General features: G+C 44.8%; 2 protein-coding genes across 6 annotated transcripts in view; one reads left to right on the forward strand and one right to left on the reverse strand.

Moving 5' to 3' along the window:
* LOC144930665 (uncharacterized) overlaps positions 1-11,190 on the forward strand; it is a 31,053-nt gene extending 19,863 nt beyond the window's left edge. For both annotated transcript variants that reach the window (XR_013635979.1, XM_078853364.1), the window contains exons 3-4: positions 4,122-4,304; positions 9,396-11,190. Coding sequence is in view for 1 of the 2 variants with exons in the window: in XM_078853364.1 (XP_078709490.1) it covers positions 4,122-4,257 (136 nt within the window). In the remaining variant the exon portion in view is untranslated. The remainder of the gene's footprint in view (positions 1-4,121; positions 4,305-9,395) is intronic.
* The window catches only part of ENTPD5 (ectonucleoside triphosphate diphosphohydrolase 5 (inactive)), a 38,606-nt gene that overhangs the window by 19,526 nt on the left and 706 nt on the right, over positions 1-18,374 (reverse strand). The window contains exons 1-5 of one of the 4 annotated variants that reach the window (XM_073349143.2): positions 12,914-13,046; positions 9,473-9,604; positions 8,887-9,165; positions 8,152-8,231; positions 252-395 (exon numbers count right to left, since the gene is read on the reverse strand). In XM_073349143.2, the coding sequence (XP_073205244.1) occupies positions 252-395; positions 8,152-8,231; positions 8,887-9,103 (441 nt within the window). In that variant the 5' untranslated portion in view covers positions 9,104-9,165; positions 9,473-9,604; positions 12,914-13,046. Of the gene's footprint in view, positions 1-251; positions 396-8,151; positions 8,232-8,886; positions 9,166-9,472; positions 9,605-12,913; positions 13,047-18,374 lie in introns of those variants that run through there. The other 3 variants (XM_073349144.2, XM_073349141.2, XM_073349142.2) reach the window with 3 other exon arrangements.

Here is an 18,374-nt window from a genome sequence, read left to right on the forward strand (position 1 = left end):
AAGGAAAGAAGGATGTGTACTAGGCCCCTCTCCATCCACCTTTTATGCCTCTATCAAGACAGGGGGGTATAGGGCCACAGCAGGAGGGTTTTAAGGTCAGAGTTCTCATACACTGGAATTACAGTGTAATTATGTAATTACAGCTGTTTTTCGCAGTTGGGACTAAGTAATGGTAGAGAGCATGGAGAAGTGAGCTACAAAAGGTACCGTAAGGAGGACCATACTATTTGCACAGAGATCTCTCACGTTACCTCTGAGAGCAGAGCCTGGGCTTTGGGCTCTGGCAGCAGCCTCAGTCCAGCTGTAGCTTTCAGGACCACTGGGGTCTCCTTCCAACGACTACGTGGCACAGCTTCTTTGGCCATTTTCAACAATCCTTTCACAGTTTCTGCACCCTAAAAATAAACAGAAGCTGTTTCTTTCACACTATTCCCTTCGACAGGCAATCAGAAAAACAATAATCACTTTAGAGCCCCCTCCTTCACCCTAGAACACTAGGCAAAGTACGTATCCCGCAACAGAGGGCCAGCAGGGCACATAGGTACCACATAAAGGGCCAGCAGGGCACATAGGTACCACAGTGATAGGCACTTAGGAAAGAGCGAGATCAGGAGGGCACATGCATCCTTAAGCGTGGGAAGAAGAGACATGTGTACAGAGCTTTTTTTTTTTTTTTTTTTTAAATGACAGAAAATGCAGTTTCTTTGCTCATGAAATTCTAGGCTTTATACTGGGGGGGAGAGGGGTCTGATATCTGACAAACCTGGAAGTCTTGCTGTATAAAACAGCTAGTTTCTCTGGTACCATTACTGACTGAAGAGGCAAGGGGGAGGGAGCAAAGAGAGTCTCTGTAGATTTCAATACAGTGACATTGTCATGTTCTAGGTGGCAATCCAGACCAGTGAGAGATTGTGTCACTGTGCCCTGTAGCCCTGGGGGAGGGGATTCCGGGGGATGCTGCTGATCCAGGGGCTGGTAGCGGCCTGGGGTCCCCCCGCCACCGCTGCTCCATGCTGTGGGCACAGCCTGGGGCGCCGCTGCTGCTCCCAGACCAGCTGCCTGGAGCTGCTGGTGCAGCTGGCCCTGGTGCCGCTCCAGCTGCTCAGGCGGACATAGGGTCAGCCACACCAGCTGTTGCAGAAGTCATGGAGGTCCTTGATCTCTGTGAAAGATTTGCAGCCTTACTGATGACATCAAGAAGGCTGACACATTTAATGCCCATTTTGCTTCAACCTTGACTGAAAAAAAAAGGGAAAAAGAAAAAGATACATTTTGACCAGATACTTAACACAATTAATATTAACAAGAAGATGGAAGGAACAGAAGCCAAAATAGGGAAAGTACGGATTAAAGAATATTTAGATAAATTAGATACATTCAAATCAGCAGAGCCTGATCAAATTCACCTCGGGTACTTAAGGAACTAGCGGAATGAATCTTGGAACCACTAGTGATTATCTTTGAGAACTCATGGAGGATGGGTAAAGTCCCAGAGGACTGGAGAAGGGCAAACATAGTACCTATCTTTAAAAGGGGGGGGAAGAAGATCCAAAGAATTATAGAAGTCAGCCTAACTTTGATAGCTGGAAAGATACTGGAACAAATTACTAAACAATCAATTTGAAGCACCTGAAGCATAATGGGGTTATAAGTAATTGTCAACAACAAATCATGCTAATTTCCTTCTTTGGCAGGGTTACCGGCCTAGAAGATAGGAGGGAAGCTGCAGATGTGATATATCTTGGATTTTAGTAAGGCTTTTGACACAGTCCCATGTGACATTCTCATAAACAAACTAGGGAAACAAGGTCTAGATGAAATATTACAAGGAGGGAGCTCAACTGGTTGAAAGACGAAATTCAAACAGTAGTTATCAATGGTTCACTAACAAACTGCGGGAATGTATCTAGTGGGGTCCAGCAGGAGTCTGTCTTTAGTCTGGTACCATTCAATATTTTCATTAATGACTTGGATAATGGAGTGGACAATATGCTTATAAAATCTGTGGATGACACCAAGCTAGGATGGGTTGCAAGCACTTTCCAGGACAGGATAGGAATTCAAAATGACCTTGACAAATAAGAGATTTCAGACCCACGTAACATGATGAAATTCAATAAAGGTAAGTGCACGGTACTACACTTAAGAAGGAGAAATCAAGTGTACAACTACAAAATGGGGAATAAATGGCCAGGCAGTAGTACTGCTGAAGAGGATCTGGGCGTTATAGTGGATCACAAATTGAGTATGAGTCAACATTGTGATCCAGTTGCAGAAAAACAAAAAGCTAATATCGTTCTGGGGTGCATTAGCAGGAATATTATATGTCAGACACAGGAGGTAATTTTCCCACTCTACTTGGCACTGGTGAGGCCTCAGCTGGAGTTCTGTGTCCAGTTCTGGGTGGCATACTTTAAGAAAGATGTGGACAAATTGGAGAGTCCAGAGGAAATCTACAAAAATGATAAAAGATTTAGCGAACCTGACCTATAGGGAAAGATTAAAAAAACCTGGATATGTTTAGTCTTGAGAAAAGATGACTGAGGGGGGACCTGATAACAATCTTCAATATGTTAGGGGCTGCTATAAAGAGGATAGTGATCAATTATTCTCCATGTCCACTGAAGGTAGCACAAGAAGTAATCTGTTTAACCAGCAGCAAGGGAGATTTAGGTTAGCTATTAGGAAACATTTTCTAACTAAAAGGATAGTTAAGCACTGGAACAGGCTTCCAAGGGAGGTTGTGGAATCCCTGTTGTAGTAGGAATTGAGCCTGAGACATAAGTCCTTGTATCAGAGGCCTGGTATGAGGCAGGACCTGCTTACAGAATTTGGCAAGAACAGGGCTGATATTGCAGAAAAACACATTCTTAAGAAGTGCTAGTCACTGAATGCATCCGATGAAGAGAGCTGTAGCTCACGAAAGCTTATGCTCAAATAAATTTGTTAGTCTCTAAGATGCCACAAGTACTCCTTTTCTTTTTGCGAATACAGACTAACACGGCTGCTACTCTGAAACTAGTCACAGAGTGTTCATGCAAACACATCCCAATATCAAGTGGTACCAGAACATCCGATATCAAGGATAATACAAAAACATTCCCCAAGGATAACAGGAACACACCAACCCCTCCTAAAAGAAAAGGTCAAGATAACAGTACATAATAAAAATGTTTTAATTGAACCAACACGTACAAGATGATGGGTGATAACTAGCAATGTCATGGGGCAGTAACTAACTACGTCAAAGGGGCAGTACTAACTTGTTTGTATTGGGGTATAAAGATGGATCTTAGAGGGAGTATTTTTGGCCAGCCTAGGGAGCAGTGAAAAGTCCCGTCATTGACTGAGCTGCATCCATGGTCACAAACATACATGTTTTAGTATCCTTGTAAAGTCTGCCAGGTGCTATTACTGTGCTTCATCAAAAATAAACCTGGCCAGGTGCCTTTGCTAAAAACTGAGTCTGTAAATTTATTGAGCAGTTCAATTAAGGTCTGCTTGCTCTGCAGAGCTGGGACAGCACACTGAATAAATACACACACAGTTGTCCAAAAACAGTTTTTAAGAACAGGTTGAACATCTGTCAGGGAGGGTCTAGGTTTACTTGGTCCTGCCTCGGCACAGGGGGCTGGACTAGGTGACCTCTTGAGGTCCCTTCCAGCCCTACATTTTTATAATTCTATGATAAATCCAAAAAGCCATTCACTCTTTTTGGATTTAAAGTTTCTTACTCACATGGTCTCTCTTGAAGATGCATTCCTGTAACATTGAATTTAGCAGCATAAACTGATAAATTTGCTGTCACCACTGCACCCATTGCACTGGCTCCTCGGTTTAAGGCCACTGATGCATGGAAACTCTGGTGGCCTACTCTAGGACTGACTCTGATTTTCCTACTGCCCTACCCTGTTGATAGGTTAATTGCTGCCATCTCACTGAGGCAGTTGTGATTCATTAAAGATCACCTGAATCTAAAGAAAGGTGGAAGTAGCCCTCTGGAGGGAAGACGGATTAGGGAAAGGAGCCCTAGGAGCAGCCACGCCAAGGGTTATTGGTTAATAATCCTTTATGATAATAAAAACATCAGAAGGTGGTGATTTTTTTTTTATTCTTTACAGTGAGCATATAGTATGTTTGGAACTGGGTGTGGAGTTCACAAGTTTACAGCTTCTCCTTGTCTCAGTCTCCTCCTCCTCCAAGCTGAATGGAAGGACACAGGTGCCCACACATTCATTTGAGAGGGCTGACAATTGATCCATGTGTATTGATCTCTGGGATGAAGTGATTTTCAAAACAACAAAGTAAGTACACAGGTAAATCACGTACCTGTAATTCTGTCAGCTTAACATTAAGGAGTGGGTTCTTGGCAGGGTACAATGGAACATGGGTCCAGTAGGCAGGATACAGAGATCAAAATTACTTTCCTCTTATTGGTGACACTTGACAACTGTCCTTGAAAACACTTGGAAAAGCGGGAGGTACCAGAAAATTGGTACTAGCTTAGGTTTTTTTCCAGTCTTCAAAATAATTTGTCCATCTTTAGCACCCACCTTTACAAACAATGAATTAACCCCCACAACAATCCTGAGAGATAGGTAAACATTCTACTTATTTCAGAGATAAGGAAACTTAGGTACAGACAGAGGAAATTATTTTACCAAGGCCACACAATGAATCTGTGGAATAGAACTCTGATCTCTTGACTGCCAAGTCCTGTGGTTTAGCCTCAAGACCACCTGGGAAACTGCTGTCTCATTGTTACGGGAAACTTTAACACATACGTTTCTTAACTTCATTTTAATTTTGAAACTTTAATGTTTCATTAATCTAGGGTGGTGGTTCACAAACCTTTTTAGTGGAGCTCAACTTTGACCACCTCCCCACACCTAGTGTTCACCTTGCCTTTGCTTTTCTTGTCCACTTTCACTCTTTCCCTCCCCTGCTGTTTCTGGGTCTGTTCTCTAATCTATGAATTCTTTCCTTCTTTCTTCTACACTCCCTGCTCTCCATTCACCAGAAGACTACACTGCTCTTCAAGGTGGAGATGAAGTGTTACCAGTGGCTCAGGCCACCTGTATTTTTACAGATAAGCTGGATGACTAAAATGGGAGCAGAGAAAAGGGTCAATAGGGCTGCTGCCTGTGTATTAGGAACTGCTTCTGCATGGCTGGCTTTCTTAAGGGCTGCAGAAGTAGGGCCTGAACCCAATGGGATCTGACTCTCAGGCTTAGGTCAGGTCATCTATGATCTCCTCCTCCTGCCAGCCACCACCACCACCTTGCTGCACTCTGTGCTACGGAGTGAGTATGCCGAAGGGTTGCCGCACCTCTCAGGCTTTAAAATTAGGCCTGAGCAGACCTCTAACTGAGGCACTAAGGAGATGAGCAACTATTTGTTCTTGTCACAGACCTGGTCAGGCTCCCTGGCTGGTGGCTCACCAGACTGCTGTGGGGGGAATCCAGTCATTGGACCCCAGGTGTTTTAAGCCTCTGGAGTCTAAACAGCACTCAGACACTTAGGCAGACTCTTGGGGTGCAAACTCCTCCATCTAGCACCCTGTCCTGAGAGCGGAGACCCCTGTGGTAGAGATCTGCTCAGGTGTTTTTAAAGCCTGACCCAAACCCAACTACACCACAGCTGACCAGAACCAAGTCTGAGAGTGTCAAGTTGTTTTCAGACTCAACCCAATCATGACATTTTGCCCTAAACCTACGTCAGCACCACAGCTGCCTTGCCTTTGGGGGTTGACTTGATGAAGGCTTCCCGCTCCCCATGCCCTGTACTCATGATCCATCTCCAGCTGCCTCCTGCCTGTGGGGTGAGCATGGTAGTGACTGCATGCCCCACTCATGCCAGCTGCCCGCCCTGCCGCGCTATGTGCGCCGTGGAATAAGAGCACTGTGACTCTTTAGCACACTTACTCCATGGCGCACACAGAATGCAGCAATGTGGCAGCAACTGGCAGGAGCAGAGCAAGCAGCTGCCACCAATCCCAAGGGCAGGAGGAAGTGATCAGAGATCACAAAACCTGAGCCTGGCCGTTTTCAGACCTAACCCGACCCTGACACTTATAGTTGGATCCTGTTGGATTCGGGTTGGGCTGAGAAGCTCAACTATGCAGTCAAACTGCCTCGCCTCTTGAATCAACGCTGACTCCGCTGACTCCGATGTCCCTGTAGCTTAAATACACCGTCTCTCAGGTTTCCAACCAAAGGTGTGAGCCTTCTGGTTTCTCTCTTCCAGGGGCCACATGACAGGTGTAACACATAATGCACACAGACACTGTGTACAGAATTCTAATACCATTGCTCTGTACTTAACAGAGAAGGCACAGCCAGATCCCCCAAATTATCACATTTCTCCCCCATGTCACAAATCTAGTTGGGCTCATCAGAATGCTGTGAGGGGATATACTGAACCCCCCCTCCCACCCTCCGCGATGTGCTTTCCTGGGTCTCAGTAGACTGCAATACTGTTTCTTCCCTCGGCCTCTCTGGCACATTTCCTGGGCATCAACTCTGTCTGTTACCCCTTCATGGAAAGGAGCCCCGCAGCCCACTTGCCGTAAGCTCCTCAGGATCAGTGCTGACTCCAAAGATAACCCAGTACCTTTAAAACACATTCTGTCCCAGAACTCCATCCAAAAGGTGTGAGCCTTATGGTTTACATTTTCCAGATGTCACATGGTAGATGTTGCATCTAACAAATCCAGACTTTGCACAGGACTTGAACAGAACATTGCTCTTTACTTAAAGCATGAGAAACATACAGAGAGTACAGCATATATATGCTAACAACAAACATCTCTGAATGCAAAGCCTCTCCCTCTAGCTCATCATTTCCCTAGTAGTCCTTGGGGAAACATCTGTGTTCAAGTAGCCATGGTTTCCCCCGCCTCATCAGGCTACTGCAGCAGCTTCTCTCAGCTTGAACTGATGAAAATGGCACAAGACCCAAAAGAGATCCGCTCTTGCCCTTTTATAACATTCCAATCCCTCTATCAGATGACTTGTGGATCTGCCTCCTCAGCTGACTTTATTATCAGGTCATCTCTCCCCTGACAAACCAGTTCTTCTGGTTGGAAGCCAGTCCACTGTCTAGGGTTTTTGTATTTCAATCGAGGATTGTCCCAATTTATTGCTAGTCATGCATCACTACACCTTGGATTTCAGTTTGTCATGTCAGTAACACGAGAACAGAGAAGGTAAAGAATCCCACATCCAAAACAGAGCTTGCAGTCTGACACAAATAAAGAGCCCCCAATATCAAACAAACAAAATTCATAAGTGGTACATACAGATTCCCCAATTGTCACAGTACCTGAAGCAATTACTTAGCTAAAGTGTAATAGAACATTGTACTGTCCATTTCTGAAAATGAAATTTGTATCGCTTAGAGCTTCAGTATTGATTCTCCCCCACCAAAACTTATTAGAAAACTATTTCTCACTGAAGTCTCGCTGCATACAAAGGTTTACATTTATAGATCATTTGTCTGAATTTTCCATGCACAAAAAAAGCAACTCTTTTACAGTTGGAAAGAGTTTTTTTCTTTCTTTCTTTGTCCATTATATAACTCAAGCAGGATTTGCTTCCCCTCAAAATTCCCAAGGAAAAAAATTCACCTTTGCACTGAGAAGTTTCACCCAAAAGGAAAAATTGAGACAGTTACTAGTAAATGAAAATGGAGCATTTACTTAACTATCATGTTTAGAGTAGTTACAGAGAAAAAAAAGAGTGAATATGGATACTGGTAGTACAAAAATCATGTTTTAAATTACTATGGAATAGGAACTCTGCTACTAAAGCATAAAAGTTCCACCCCTAATAATAGTAGTTATTCTTTGCTCTAAATCAGAGGATCTGAAAGAACTTTAGAAATAGTTAAACAAACCTCACATTTTCCATGTGAAGTAGGCAAATGTAATTATTGCCATTTGAGAGGGGTGAAAACTAAGGCACAGCGGTGAAGTGACTTTGGTCAAAGAGACATTCAGTGACAGATGTGTGAATAGGTCACTTAAATCTGGACTCCCAGTTCCCTGTGCTAACCATTAGATACAGTCAATCATATTAAGTAAATTACAGGTGGCATTAAGATGAGAAGACCTATTTACAGGGAACATGGGAGATTCCGGAAGACTCTTACCTTTTCAGGCTGATCAACATAAGCAGAAAGACCTGGCTTCACTGACTCAAAGATCTCCCCTTCCAGCTCTGGAGGCTGCTCTGCACAAATGAAACAAAGCAGCACATGAGAAAGCCTATACCACCAGCTCTGCTGCTCTGTAGCTTCAAAGTTAGGACCAGATTATTTCACATGAGATCATCCATGATGACCATCCCCTATATCTCCCTGCAGATAACAACCATCACTTTCCAATACAAACACTGATCCTCCTTTGCCAGGGAAAGATTTAACAAAATGTGCCCATTGTGCACCAAATTCATTAACCACCTGTTAAAAACAGATCAAGCTACAATACAAGGAAACATATCAAGTTTCCTAAGGACAATGCATGAAAACGCCATCCAAGCCTCAGTGAGACTTATTCCCCTTACACAACTGCCCAGATTAAAGCGTTCGGAAACCGAGAATTTTTTTTCTATGCCCAGAAGGTCAACAGCCTTTGTTAGATTAACGGGGAAGAGAGTTGCACTGTGAAGCCCCACCACACACTGAGAACAACCACCACTCAGAGTTTGGATCTAGGGGCTGATAGCAGAACTGCCCCAGCTGTCCCAAACTCTGGGGTGATGCATGAGGAGAAAAGCATCTCTAAGGCAGCCAGGGCCTAAGACAATATGATCAGGGTGTGGAATCCTGCAGGTTGGATCTCTGAGAAATGGTCTTATTTGTTGGAATTCTGCCATTCAGCCTTACCTGGGTTTTTTTGCACAAAGGTGTAAATGTGAATTCGGGTCCCGGTGCTTCCTGCGTCAAACATGATGCCATAAAAGGTGTTGGTAGTGGCATTTACAAGGCACACACGAGGTGGAAAGAGACCCTGAAACCACATCTCTGGGCTTGGATGGGAAACAATGCAGTAGATAGAGGAAAGGGCCAGCATTAGAAAGATGGCGAGACAGGTAGCTGCCATCCTGCAAGAAAACCTTGGGGCAGCTGGAATATGGATCAGCGTTCACAGAGTTGCAGGACCTCCTGGAGAGTGAAACAGGAAGAGAGGTTATCAACAGCTTTCTCCTTCATACCTCTGTTTAAAGGAATCTGCTCAGCACAGAAGCTACCCACCCTTAAAAGAGAAAGGTGTCTATCCTGACTGCCCCTACCCAAAGAACAGGTGCCCCCGGCTATCCTCACCCTAGATACAGGGGCTCTCCCTCTAAGTGCTGCAACTGCACCTAACTAATTTTTCCTTTCTATTGCTGCAGACATCAGCATGGAGCATTGAAAAACCGAGTCCCAGGGTACCTAATCTTGACTTTGTACACAGAATCTTCTCTCTCACCTGGACTTCCGGATCAGATTTACAGTCCTGGGACTTTCCTGACAGCTCAAGCCTCAGCTGAATTCACACCTTATATAAGTGGCGCTCAGGGCTGGATCTCTCCGTCCTGACATCCACATATGGGATGCTGGCCTGGCACAGAACACAAATGTCATTCAGTACCACAAACAAAGAGAATTTCATCTCAGGCTGATGGCAGCTGCTTGGAGAGATCAGTGTATGGGGAGGGTATACGGCATGGACTGCCAGTGGCACAGTGGTCACCAAGAGGGATCTGTGCTGCAGGAGGGGAGACTAAATGGTGACGCGCACCTGGCCCCAGTTTCTCAGCCCCCCTAAGTGTTCAAATTTCTCTGATGGCTTTTTGCCTATAAGTTGGTTGTTTATCCTTCCCTCTTGGTACAGAGTTCTCGGCTTAAAACCAGCCAAACTAGGACAAACTATTTTTACGCTTTGACCAGGTATCTCCCTCTCCTTCACAGAATGAAAACTGTTCACATGGCCTATAATATGCCAACATTATTCACCGTCTCCCAAGTGCATGACTTAGTATTAGGTATCAAGATTCAGCTGCTTTCCCCTCCCATTACCCCTCCACTCTGTGATTAAAGCCTCCCTGCACACTTGTCTTGACAGGAGATGTTAACAAAGGAGACACAGGTACAGAAACTGCACAGTCACTAATCAAGTGCTTAGTTAAAGCAAACAGAGGAGAATATAGTTGTCTTTATTATTTGTATTGAGCAACACCAAGAGAACCCTGTCAGGGCCGCACTGCGAACACATATAACAAAAGTACTCTAGCACAGTGTTTCTCAAATATGGCCACTGTGACCACATGCGGACGCCAGGCGCTTTTCTTGCAGCCACAGCCTCCTGGGCTGTGATGGGGGTGGGGAGCAGTGGTCCCTCTTGCAGGACCACTAGTGGGGGTTGGGTCCTGCCCCCCTTCGGAGACACAAATGCTGGAGGTACAGGCAGTTGGTGAATTCCCCACTTTCCCGGGGAGGGGGGGGTGGCGAGGAGGGAGGAAGCTTCGGCCATGGGGCTTCAGGCTTCATTCACATGGTAGCAGGCTCTGGTTCCAGGCTCACCATCCATGCCATCGTCCCTGGGTCCTGTGGTCCCCCTGCCCACCTCCCCAACCAGGGCTTAATTTCTCCCAGGATGCTGTGAAAAGTGATATTAACAAACATACAAATATCACTTTTCACAGCAGCAGACTGACTACCTAGCAAGTTTTTTTTAAAAAGCAACCAAAAAAGCAAAGCAAACAACAACAAAAAGACAAGAACATGCAAAGCACCTTATCTGGTTTTCTATTCTGTTTAGGTCCAGTAAAGAATAGAGACCACTGTACATTATTTTTATTACCAAGTCTGAAAAAAACCCTACATAAATAAATTATAATGATTTGGACATATATATGTGCATATTTATTTGTTTTTCCTAAAGTTAAGTAATATTTTAGGAAAAATTGTCAGTGTGGCCACCAGCAAGAGTTGGTGGCTGCACTCCGAGACCACCAAAAAATTGTTGTGAGAACCCCTGCCTAGCACATAAAACACACCAACACAACTCAGCCACCTCAAGATCCTCCCTCACACCCTCCTCCTGGACCTGTCTGTCCACCCCACACCTCACTTGTGTGCATATCCATCTACTCTGCTTGAGAATCTTGCCTGCTCCTCGTCCCCATACACACACAAACTCACTCTCCTGCTGGTAATAGCTCATCCAAAGTGACCACTCTCCCTACAATGTGCAGGATAATCAAGGTGGGCCATTTCCAGCACAAATCCAGGTTTTCTCACCCCCCCCCCATCCCCATACACACACAAACTCACTCTAGTGAGTGAGGGGGGTGAGGGGGTGAGAGAACCTGGATTTGTGCAGGAAATGGCCCACCTTGATTATCATGCACATTGTGTAGAGAGTTGTCACTTTGGATGGGCTATTACCAGCAGGAGAGTGAGTTTGTGTGTGCGGGGTGGAGGGTGAGAAAACCTGAATTTGTGCTGGAAATGGCCCAACTTGATGATCACTTTAGATAAGCTATTACCAGCAGGACAGTGGGGTGGGAGGAGGTATTGTTTTATGATCTCTGTGTGTATATAAAGTCTGCTGCAGTTTCCACGGTATGCATCCGATGAAGTGAGCTGTAGCTCACGAAAGCTCATGCTCAAATAAATTGGTTAGTCTCTAAGGTGCCACAAGTACTCCTTTTCTTTTTAGTATGAAAATAATCCACTAATTTCCCTCATTAACACTATTTGGCTGTTGTCAGTTTTTTCGGTAGATGAGGCTTTCCCTTCCACCTGCTCCTTTCTAAACCTCTTCCTTGAACATCTCCTCACTCATCTGCTCTCTCCTTATCTTCCCAGCTTTCCATGCCTCCCCATGCTCTCTTCCCCCATCCCCCAAATTAAATCTGTCAACTCTCCTTCCCTCGCTCCTCACCGAAGTGCTGCTAGGCCAGAGCCACTTTGAGCCTCTCTGCTAAGAGGTGTGGAGTGCTCCCAGCCCAGTGGCACTTCAGTGGAAGGGAGCTGGACAGCCTTAAAAAGGATAAGGAGAGAGTAAGAGGAGAGAGGTGGTGGAAGAGATGGGGAAAGCAAGACAGAAAGTAGGAATGGAGAAGGGTGGTAGCAGATGGGAAAGGGCTAAGGGGAGGTTGAAGGAGCAGAGAGAGAAGTCTGGGGCAGAGCTGTAAATCTCCTCTCCTGGAGAAACCGATGGAGAGATTAGGTACTAAGAAACAGGAATGTATTTTCCAGTTTTTTTAAAAGTCAAATAACTTTTAACCTGCATGGACTTTTATTGGTGTAACCTCTCCCGCAGCTCATTCTATGAATAGTTTATTCAAATATTCCATAGGAACATGGACATAGGGCCATTTGATAATCTTGCAGACATTTCAGGGTGTGTGTCTGCTTCTATGCTAATGACTTGCCCAAGGGATGGCTATTTCCTCAACACAAGGCATACCTAACTTTGTCCCATTGCTTCATTAGAATTTTGGCTTGTGGTCGGGGCTCTCCAGATGTTTAGTTCAGCTTATGGTCTAAGCAAATGGTCTCCTCTATGTTGACAAAAGCCCTAATCTTGGGATTAATTATTATTTGTATTGCAACTTGGTTGGGCCCCATTGCACTGTGCATTGTATAGACAGAGTAAAAGACAGTCTCAGCTCCAAAGAGTTTACAATCTTTGTTTAAGACAAGGTGCAACAAGTGGGGAGAAATGAACAACTGAGAGGGGCGAGAAAGACGACAGGATAAACAGGAATACTAGCATGTTTTGCACAGTCTGAATGTTCAATTTAGTAGGTATAATAAGCAGATCAGCAGAATTAATCTCATCTTGCTACCTGCCTACCCCTTATCAGATGGCAGTAATAATTATTTGTAGTATAAAATGCAAAGTATGTTAGCCACACACCTGAGGCAAGACTTAGGCAGCTGCTCCTCCACTCCAAAGATTCCTGACAGGCAGCTTACAATAACTGGGAAGCTGTGACAGCGAAGACTGAGCCTGTACTCACCTCTTCTTCACTTTCAGCTAACATGACTGGACTATTTATCACGCAAGCTAGTTGACCTGGGAGGCACATGAAATTTCACGCTCGTTGTTCTTTATGACTTTGGGTTTATCATTGATCTAGTGCTGACAAGCATGCATGCATAGGTCTTTAGTTGAGCCAGAGAAGTACAAGGGGCAGGTTCCAGACAACTAAATGTTCAACTGAGATCAATAAATTAGTAAAACATTTAACAAATTGACAAAGTTCATTTCAACAGCATTAGCTCTGCCAAAACTGAGCTGTCATTATTTAAGCTGGAAACACTCACAACCAGCCACAAACCCCTGCAGTAAAATCAACACAGGGCAGATTTATATATTAAAATGAGAGAAAATTTAAAGTACAACCAAGGTGAAAGCACTGAGGCAAAATGAATTCAGCTGTTCTGGATCTTCAGCATTTAAGTATATAATCCTCATACAGTGGAGGGAGGAACAAGGTTGTCCCAGAGTCAAGATGGAACAGGAAGTCCCAGGGCAACAGAACTTGTGAAGCAGAACCTTATTTCAGCTCTGCCATATGGAAACCTCAGCAGTGTCTGTTGGGGGTGAGGGGAGAGATGGTATTGTCTGTGGGGCCATAGGGGAACTTGGGCCCTCCCTGCTCGAGTGGGTTAAAACCCAGGGCGCTGTGATTGGCAGGTTGGATACACAGCCTGGGGAAGGACACCAGCAAGCCTGCTCCATAGGTCACCTCCTACCACAGCCTCTGCCCCTCAAAAGCCACCACAAGGTGTGCTTGTGGACTCTCAAGGGGTGTTCTGCCTCTCAGCGATGCAGAGGCTCTTCTCCTTCAATCATGGCCTGTCATTCCTGGTCTCCACGGGGGCCTCTGGTGACTCAGCAAGGGGGGTTGCTTCCAGCAATGTGGAGCTCCTGAGGCTTCTCTGCAGGGGCCAACAGCTTAGGACTGCCTCCTTCTGCCTAGACTGAGCTGGGATGCTCCCTTTTGATCTTTGCCTCCATTGTGAGCCTGCCCAGCAGGTGAGGCTGGGTGGAGCCCTCTGGGCCCAGAACTGCTCTTTAACTCTTGATTCCGCAATGTGGGACTTATACACCCCATCACAGTGTCCCAGGGCAAGAAAATCTCATTCATATCTCCATGTATCCCATGCAGAAGAGCATGTGGGATCCCAGCAGTGGTGAGCTGGAGCCGGTTTGCACCGATTCACTAGAACCAGTTGTTCAACTTAGAAGCCCTTTTAGAACCAGTTGTTCTGCAAGGGACAACTGGTTCTAAAAGGGCTTCTAAATTTAACCGGCCAAAAGTGGCGCTAACTCCATGGGTGCTCCACGGCTGAAGCACCCAAGGGGAAAATTTGGTGGGTGCAGAGCACGCACCGGCAGCTCCCTGCCCCAGCTCACCTCCACTCCCTCCCCTGAATGTGCCACCCCGCTCTGCTTCTCTGCCCCCCCACCCCAGGCTTCCCGCGAATCAGCTGTTCGCGTGGGAAGCCAGGGCAGGCTGAGAAGCAGGCGGCGGCTTCGCACTCAGGCCCAGGGAGGCAGAGGTGAGCTGGGGTGGGGGGGTGCAAGGAGGGCCGCCTGCACCACAGCAGGTAACCCAGGGGAGGAGCGCAGGGGAACTGATTCATGGGAAGCTGAGGGGGGGGCGGAGAAGTAGAGCAGGGCGGTGCGGTCAGGGGAGGAGGCAGAGCAGAGCGGAAGTGAGCTGGGTCCGGTGGTGGGGCGGGGAGTTAAGAACTGATCCTTTCACTTCATTTTTACTGTCAGAACAAATGACAAAAATGTCACTAACTTATTTTTCTCAGTATTCTACTGGCTGGCATCTTCAGCAACTTGAATACAGTATTCTGTAGTTTTCGTTTCAGATGTAGAATCAATAGCATTAAGAAGAAACATTTTTCCCTGTATGGTTGTTTGTTACTTTTATTAGATCGTTTTCATATTTGATCAATCACCTTGCATAATATCTGTTTATTTTTTTTAGCCCTTCCTTTAAATTTCCTCTCCCCCTGCACTTGTAACATCTAATAGCAGACCTGTCTGTTCCAGAATATTAAATAAGAAGTGCTTCAATCCCTTCTTTAAATTGTTCATATTATGCTATGCTCTTTAAATTTTTCATTTTGTGCTACATTAAAAGGTGATGGTAATATACAAGAAGGCTTGAAACTTTGATTTTCAGTTGTTTTTATGGCACAATCACCAATTGATGTTTGCCATTTTTAGGTTGTCAAAGAAAAACCGACTGCTTCTCAAAGAAGTTGATATTAAAATGCTGCTGGAATGCGTAGAACAGGGACAAATTGCTGCTACAATACTATTAATAAATTTTAGCTACATTTCAGTGATGATGGCACAAAAAGTATCTCACTTGCAGGCTCAGCAGCCTCAATATTCTACTCTCCTGCTGACTTCTACAGACAAAGTTTCATTCAATGATGTATTTAGTCTTGAAGAAACCGATTTTCTCATGAGCAAGAATTCTTTGTATATTGCTATTTACAACTTTTTAATAACATTTACTTTTTACCTTATAAAGAATTTAATCATTTCACTAAAATCAATAACTTGCTTTCTACCACTTCAACTTTAGGCATGTTGAGCAAGATAAATTCATATACTGATATTTGGTAATGAACAGACACTTGTCATCTGTCTGCAATATTGACCAGAAGTTTCCATGTTTACTACAGTTAGAATGACAAACATCTAGTGAATTCAACACTGTAATCTAAAGACTGAAAAAACAGATGAGCTAGCCAGCTCTATATAGAAATATTATCAGATGCTCTACTTTTGCTCTACTTAATCTAGAAAGTTCTAGATTCTGGCAAACTAAGCCCTCCTCAGACAGTTTAGAGCTCCACTTACTCCTAGTTTTAATACCCAATAGCAGTTTTTTCTGTCTTTATTATTTGTATTACCATAGTGTCTAGGAGCCCTAACCTTAGATCAGGACCCCACTGTGCTAGGCACTGTACAAACACAGCACAAAAAGATAGATGTCAAGTGTTTTATAGGCATGATGGCAAAGGAGGTTTTAAGGACGGATTTGAAGGAGAACAATTAAATGTATTTGCAGAGGTTTACGAGGAGTTTCTCCCAAGCATGGGGCAACGTGGAAGAAAATATGTAGGTGCTTGTTTGAATATTTAACAGGTGGGTGATGGAGACTGGCATCATGGGAGTTGACCTTTTGATACAGAACAAGATATGACAGGTAGGGTAGGGATAGGCCATGAAAGGCCTTGAAATTAAGACAAGTAACTTTTGCTTAATGTGATAGAGAAGGAGGGAACGGAGAGGGGTAGCATGGTCAAAGTGATGTGCTAGAAGAACCATCTTAGCAGCAACATTCTGAATGGATATGAATGGAGTAAGAATGCATTTGTCAAGGCCAGAGAAAAGGATGGTGCATAAGGCACCTAACTTGCGATATTGCAGAAATTGCGGATGCTGCAATATTAGGCTTCTACCGCAATTTTGACAGTGGGAGCCCCAGCTGTCAGCCTCAGGTCCCGGCTCTCAGCCCTGGGCGGCCGACAGCGGGAGCCACTGCTCTGAGCTGCTGGCTAACAGCAGAAAATCGTGGAAAAGTAATAATAAACTTTATTACCACAAATAATAAGATACATTATTTTTGCCACGTTGAGCTTGAGCTAACAGACATCCACGAGAGGAGATCAGAGAGACAGGCTAATATTTTAGTTTGAACAGAGGGATACAAATCTGGACTAGAGAGGCAGATCTGTGAGCCTCCTGCATAGAGATGGTAGTTGAATCTGTGTTTGCAGATGAGATTACCCAGAGATAGGGTGCAGAGGGAGAAGAGAAGGGACCAAGGCAGCCCCGGGGAACTGTCACAGAAAGGTGAAGGGTGGATGAGGAGGATGCTCTGAAGGATTGATTAGAGAGGCAGGAGAACCAGGAGAGGACAGAGTCCCAGAAGCCAAGAGAGGACAAGGTTTCAAGAAGAGCAGCATGGTCAACTGTATCAAAGGTGGCTGACAAGTCAATGAGGATGGAGTACTGGTTCTGAGATTTTAATAAGAAGAGATTATTAGAGATTTTGGTGAGAACAGTTTCAGTTGAGTGACAGAGGAAGCCAGACTGGAAAGGATCTAGGATAGAACTAGAGAAGAGGAACTCCAGCAGCAACTGTAAACAGGGCATCACATGAGCTCAGAGATAAAAGGGAGATTGAGCGGTGGTTGAACAGGCAAGTGTGATCATGCGTAGATTTTTGTTTTTGTTTTTAGAAGATGGAAGACACTAAAGCATGTTAACCTCTGCATCTGTGACCAGGGAGAAGGAAGAAAGTGTTTGGAGGAGGAGGGAAGTAAGGGAAGGCAAGCAAAAGGATGGGGGAAGGTCACATCATACTTTGTTGATTTTTTCCTGGAATAAATCAGCAAGATCCTGTGCAGAGAGAAGTGGAGGGTTTGCGGAGAGAGTCAAAGGGCTAAAAGGCAGCTCAGGATTGAAGGAGTAAAATTCAGTTAAGCTAGAGAAGTAGAGTTGTTAACTGGGAAGATGGTAGAACTGAAATAAGACAGAAGGATTCTAATGGAAGAAGTCAGTCTGGTCATGGGATTTCTACCAGAGATGCTCTGCAGCGTGAGAGCTGGAACAGAGGAAACAGACTTAGGGGGTAAGCCAGGGCTGGGGGTTGGCAGGGCAGACCTTGCAATGGGACAGAGGGGTAGAGAGTAGATGACAGCAACATGAAGAAGGAGAGGAGAGTCAGATACGGTGTCATTCAAAGGAAGAGAAAGAGTGAGAAGAGGGAAGATATAGGGATTGGAAATAGCAATCAGAAAGAAGCCCAACATATTCTGATCCTGAGAAATCAGTGTAAGAAAAGGAGAGGCATCATTAAGGTGCGGCAGAAGCAGTGTCAAAGGGATCCAGGTCTCTGTGAGGGTCGGGAGCTGGACACTGTAAGATATGAAAAGGTTATGGATGCTAAGATCATTTTAGAAGTGGAGTGGGCATTCCACCCATTCCTCTTTCCCTAGGCTGTTCTATAACTCGTTGTTTCCTAATAGACCTAAGAAGAATATTTACAGTCTCATCATTTCTCTTAACTTTTTTGAATAGTTAGCTTTCATTCACAGATTGAAGTTAGAGCAAAACATTTCCAGTGTCAAAAAGCTTTCAAACATGTGTTGTGTTCCTGTAAATATTTCAGAGCAATAACGAAATTGGAAGAAAAAAAACCTACCTTTTTTTTTTAAAAAAAAACCAACAACCTTGCTGATGCCAGAGGCAAATATGGGCATAGAGAGTATGGGGATTGGTGGGGAAGGGCAAGGAGCAGCAGAGGGACTGGTAGCTGTGTGGAGGGCTGAGG

The sequence above is a fragment of the Lepidochelys kempii genome, chromosome 6 (assembly GCF_965140285.1).
Source record: "Lepidochelys kempii isolate rLepKem1 chromosome 6, rLepKem1.hap1, whole genome shotgun sequence".
Lineage (NCBI taxonomy): Eukaryota > Metazoa > Chordata > Testudines > Cheloniidae > Lepidochelys > Lepidochelys kempii.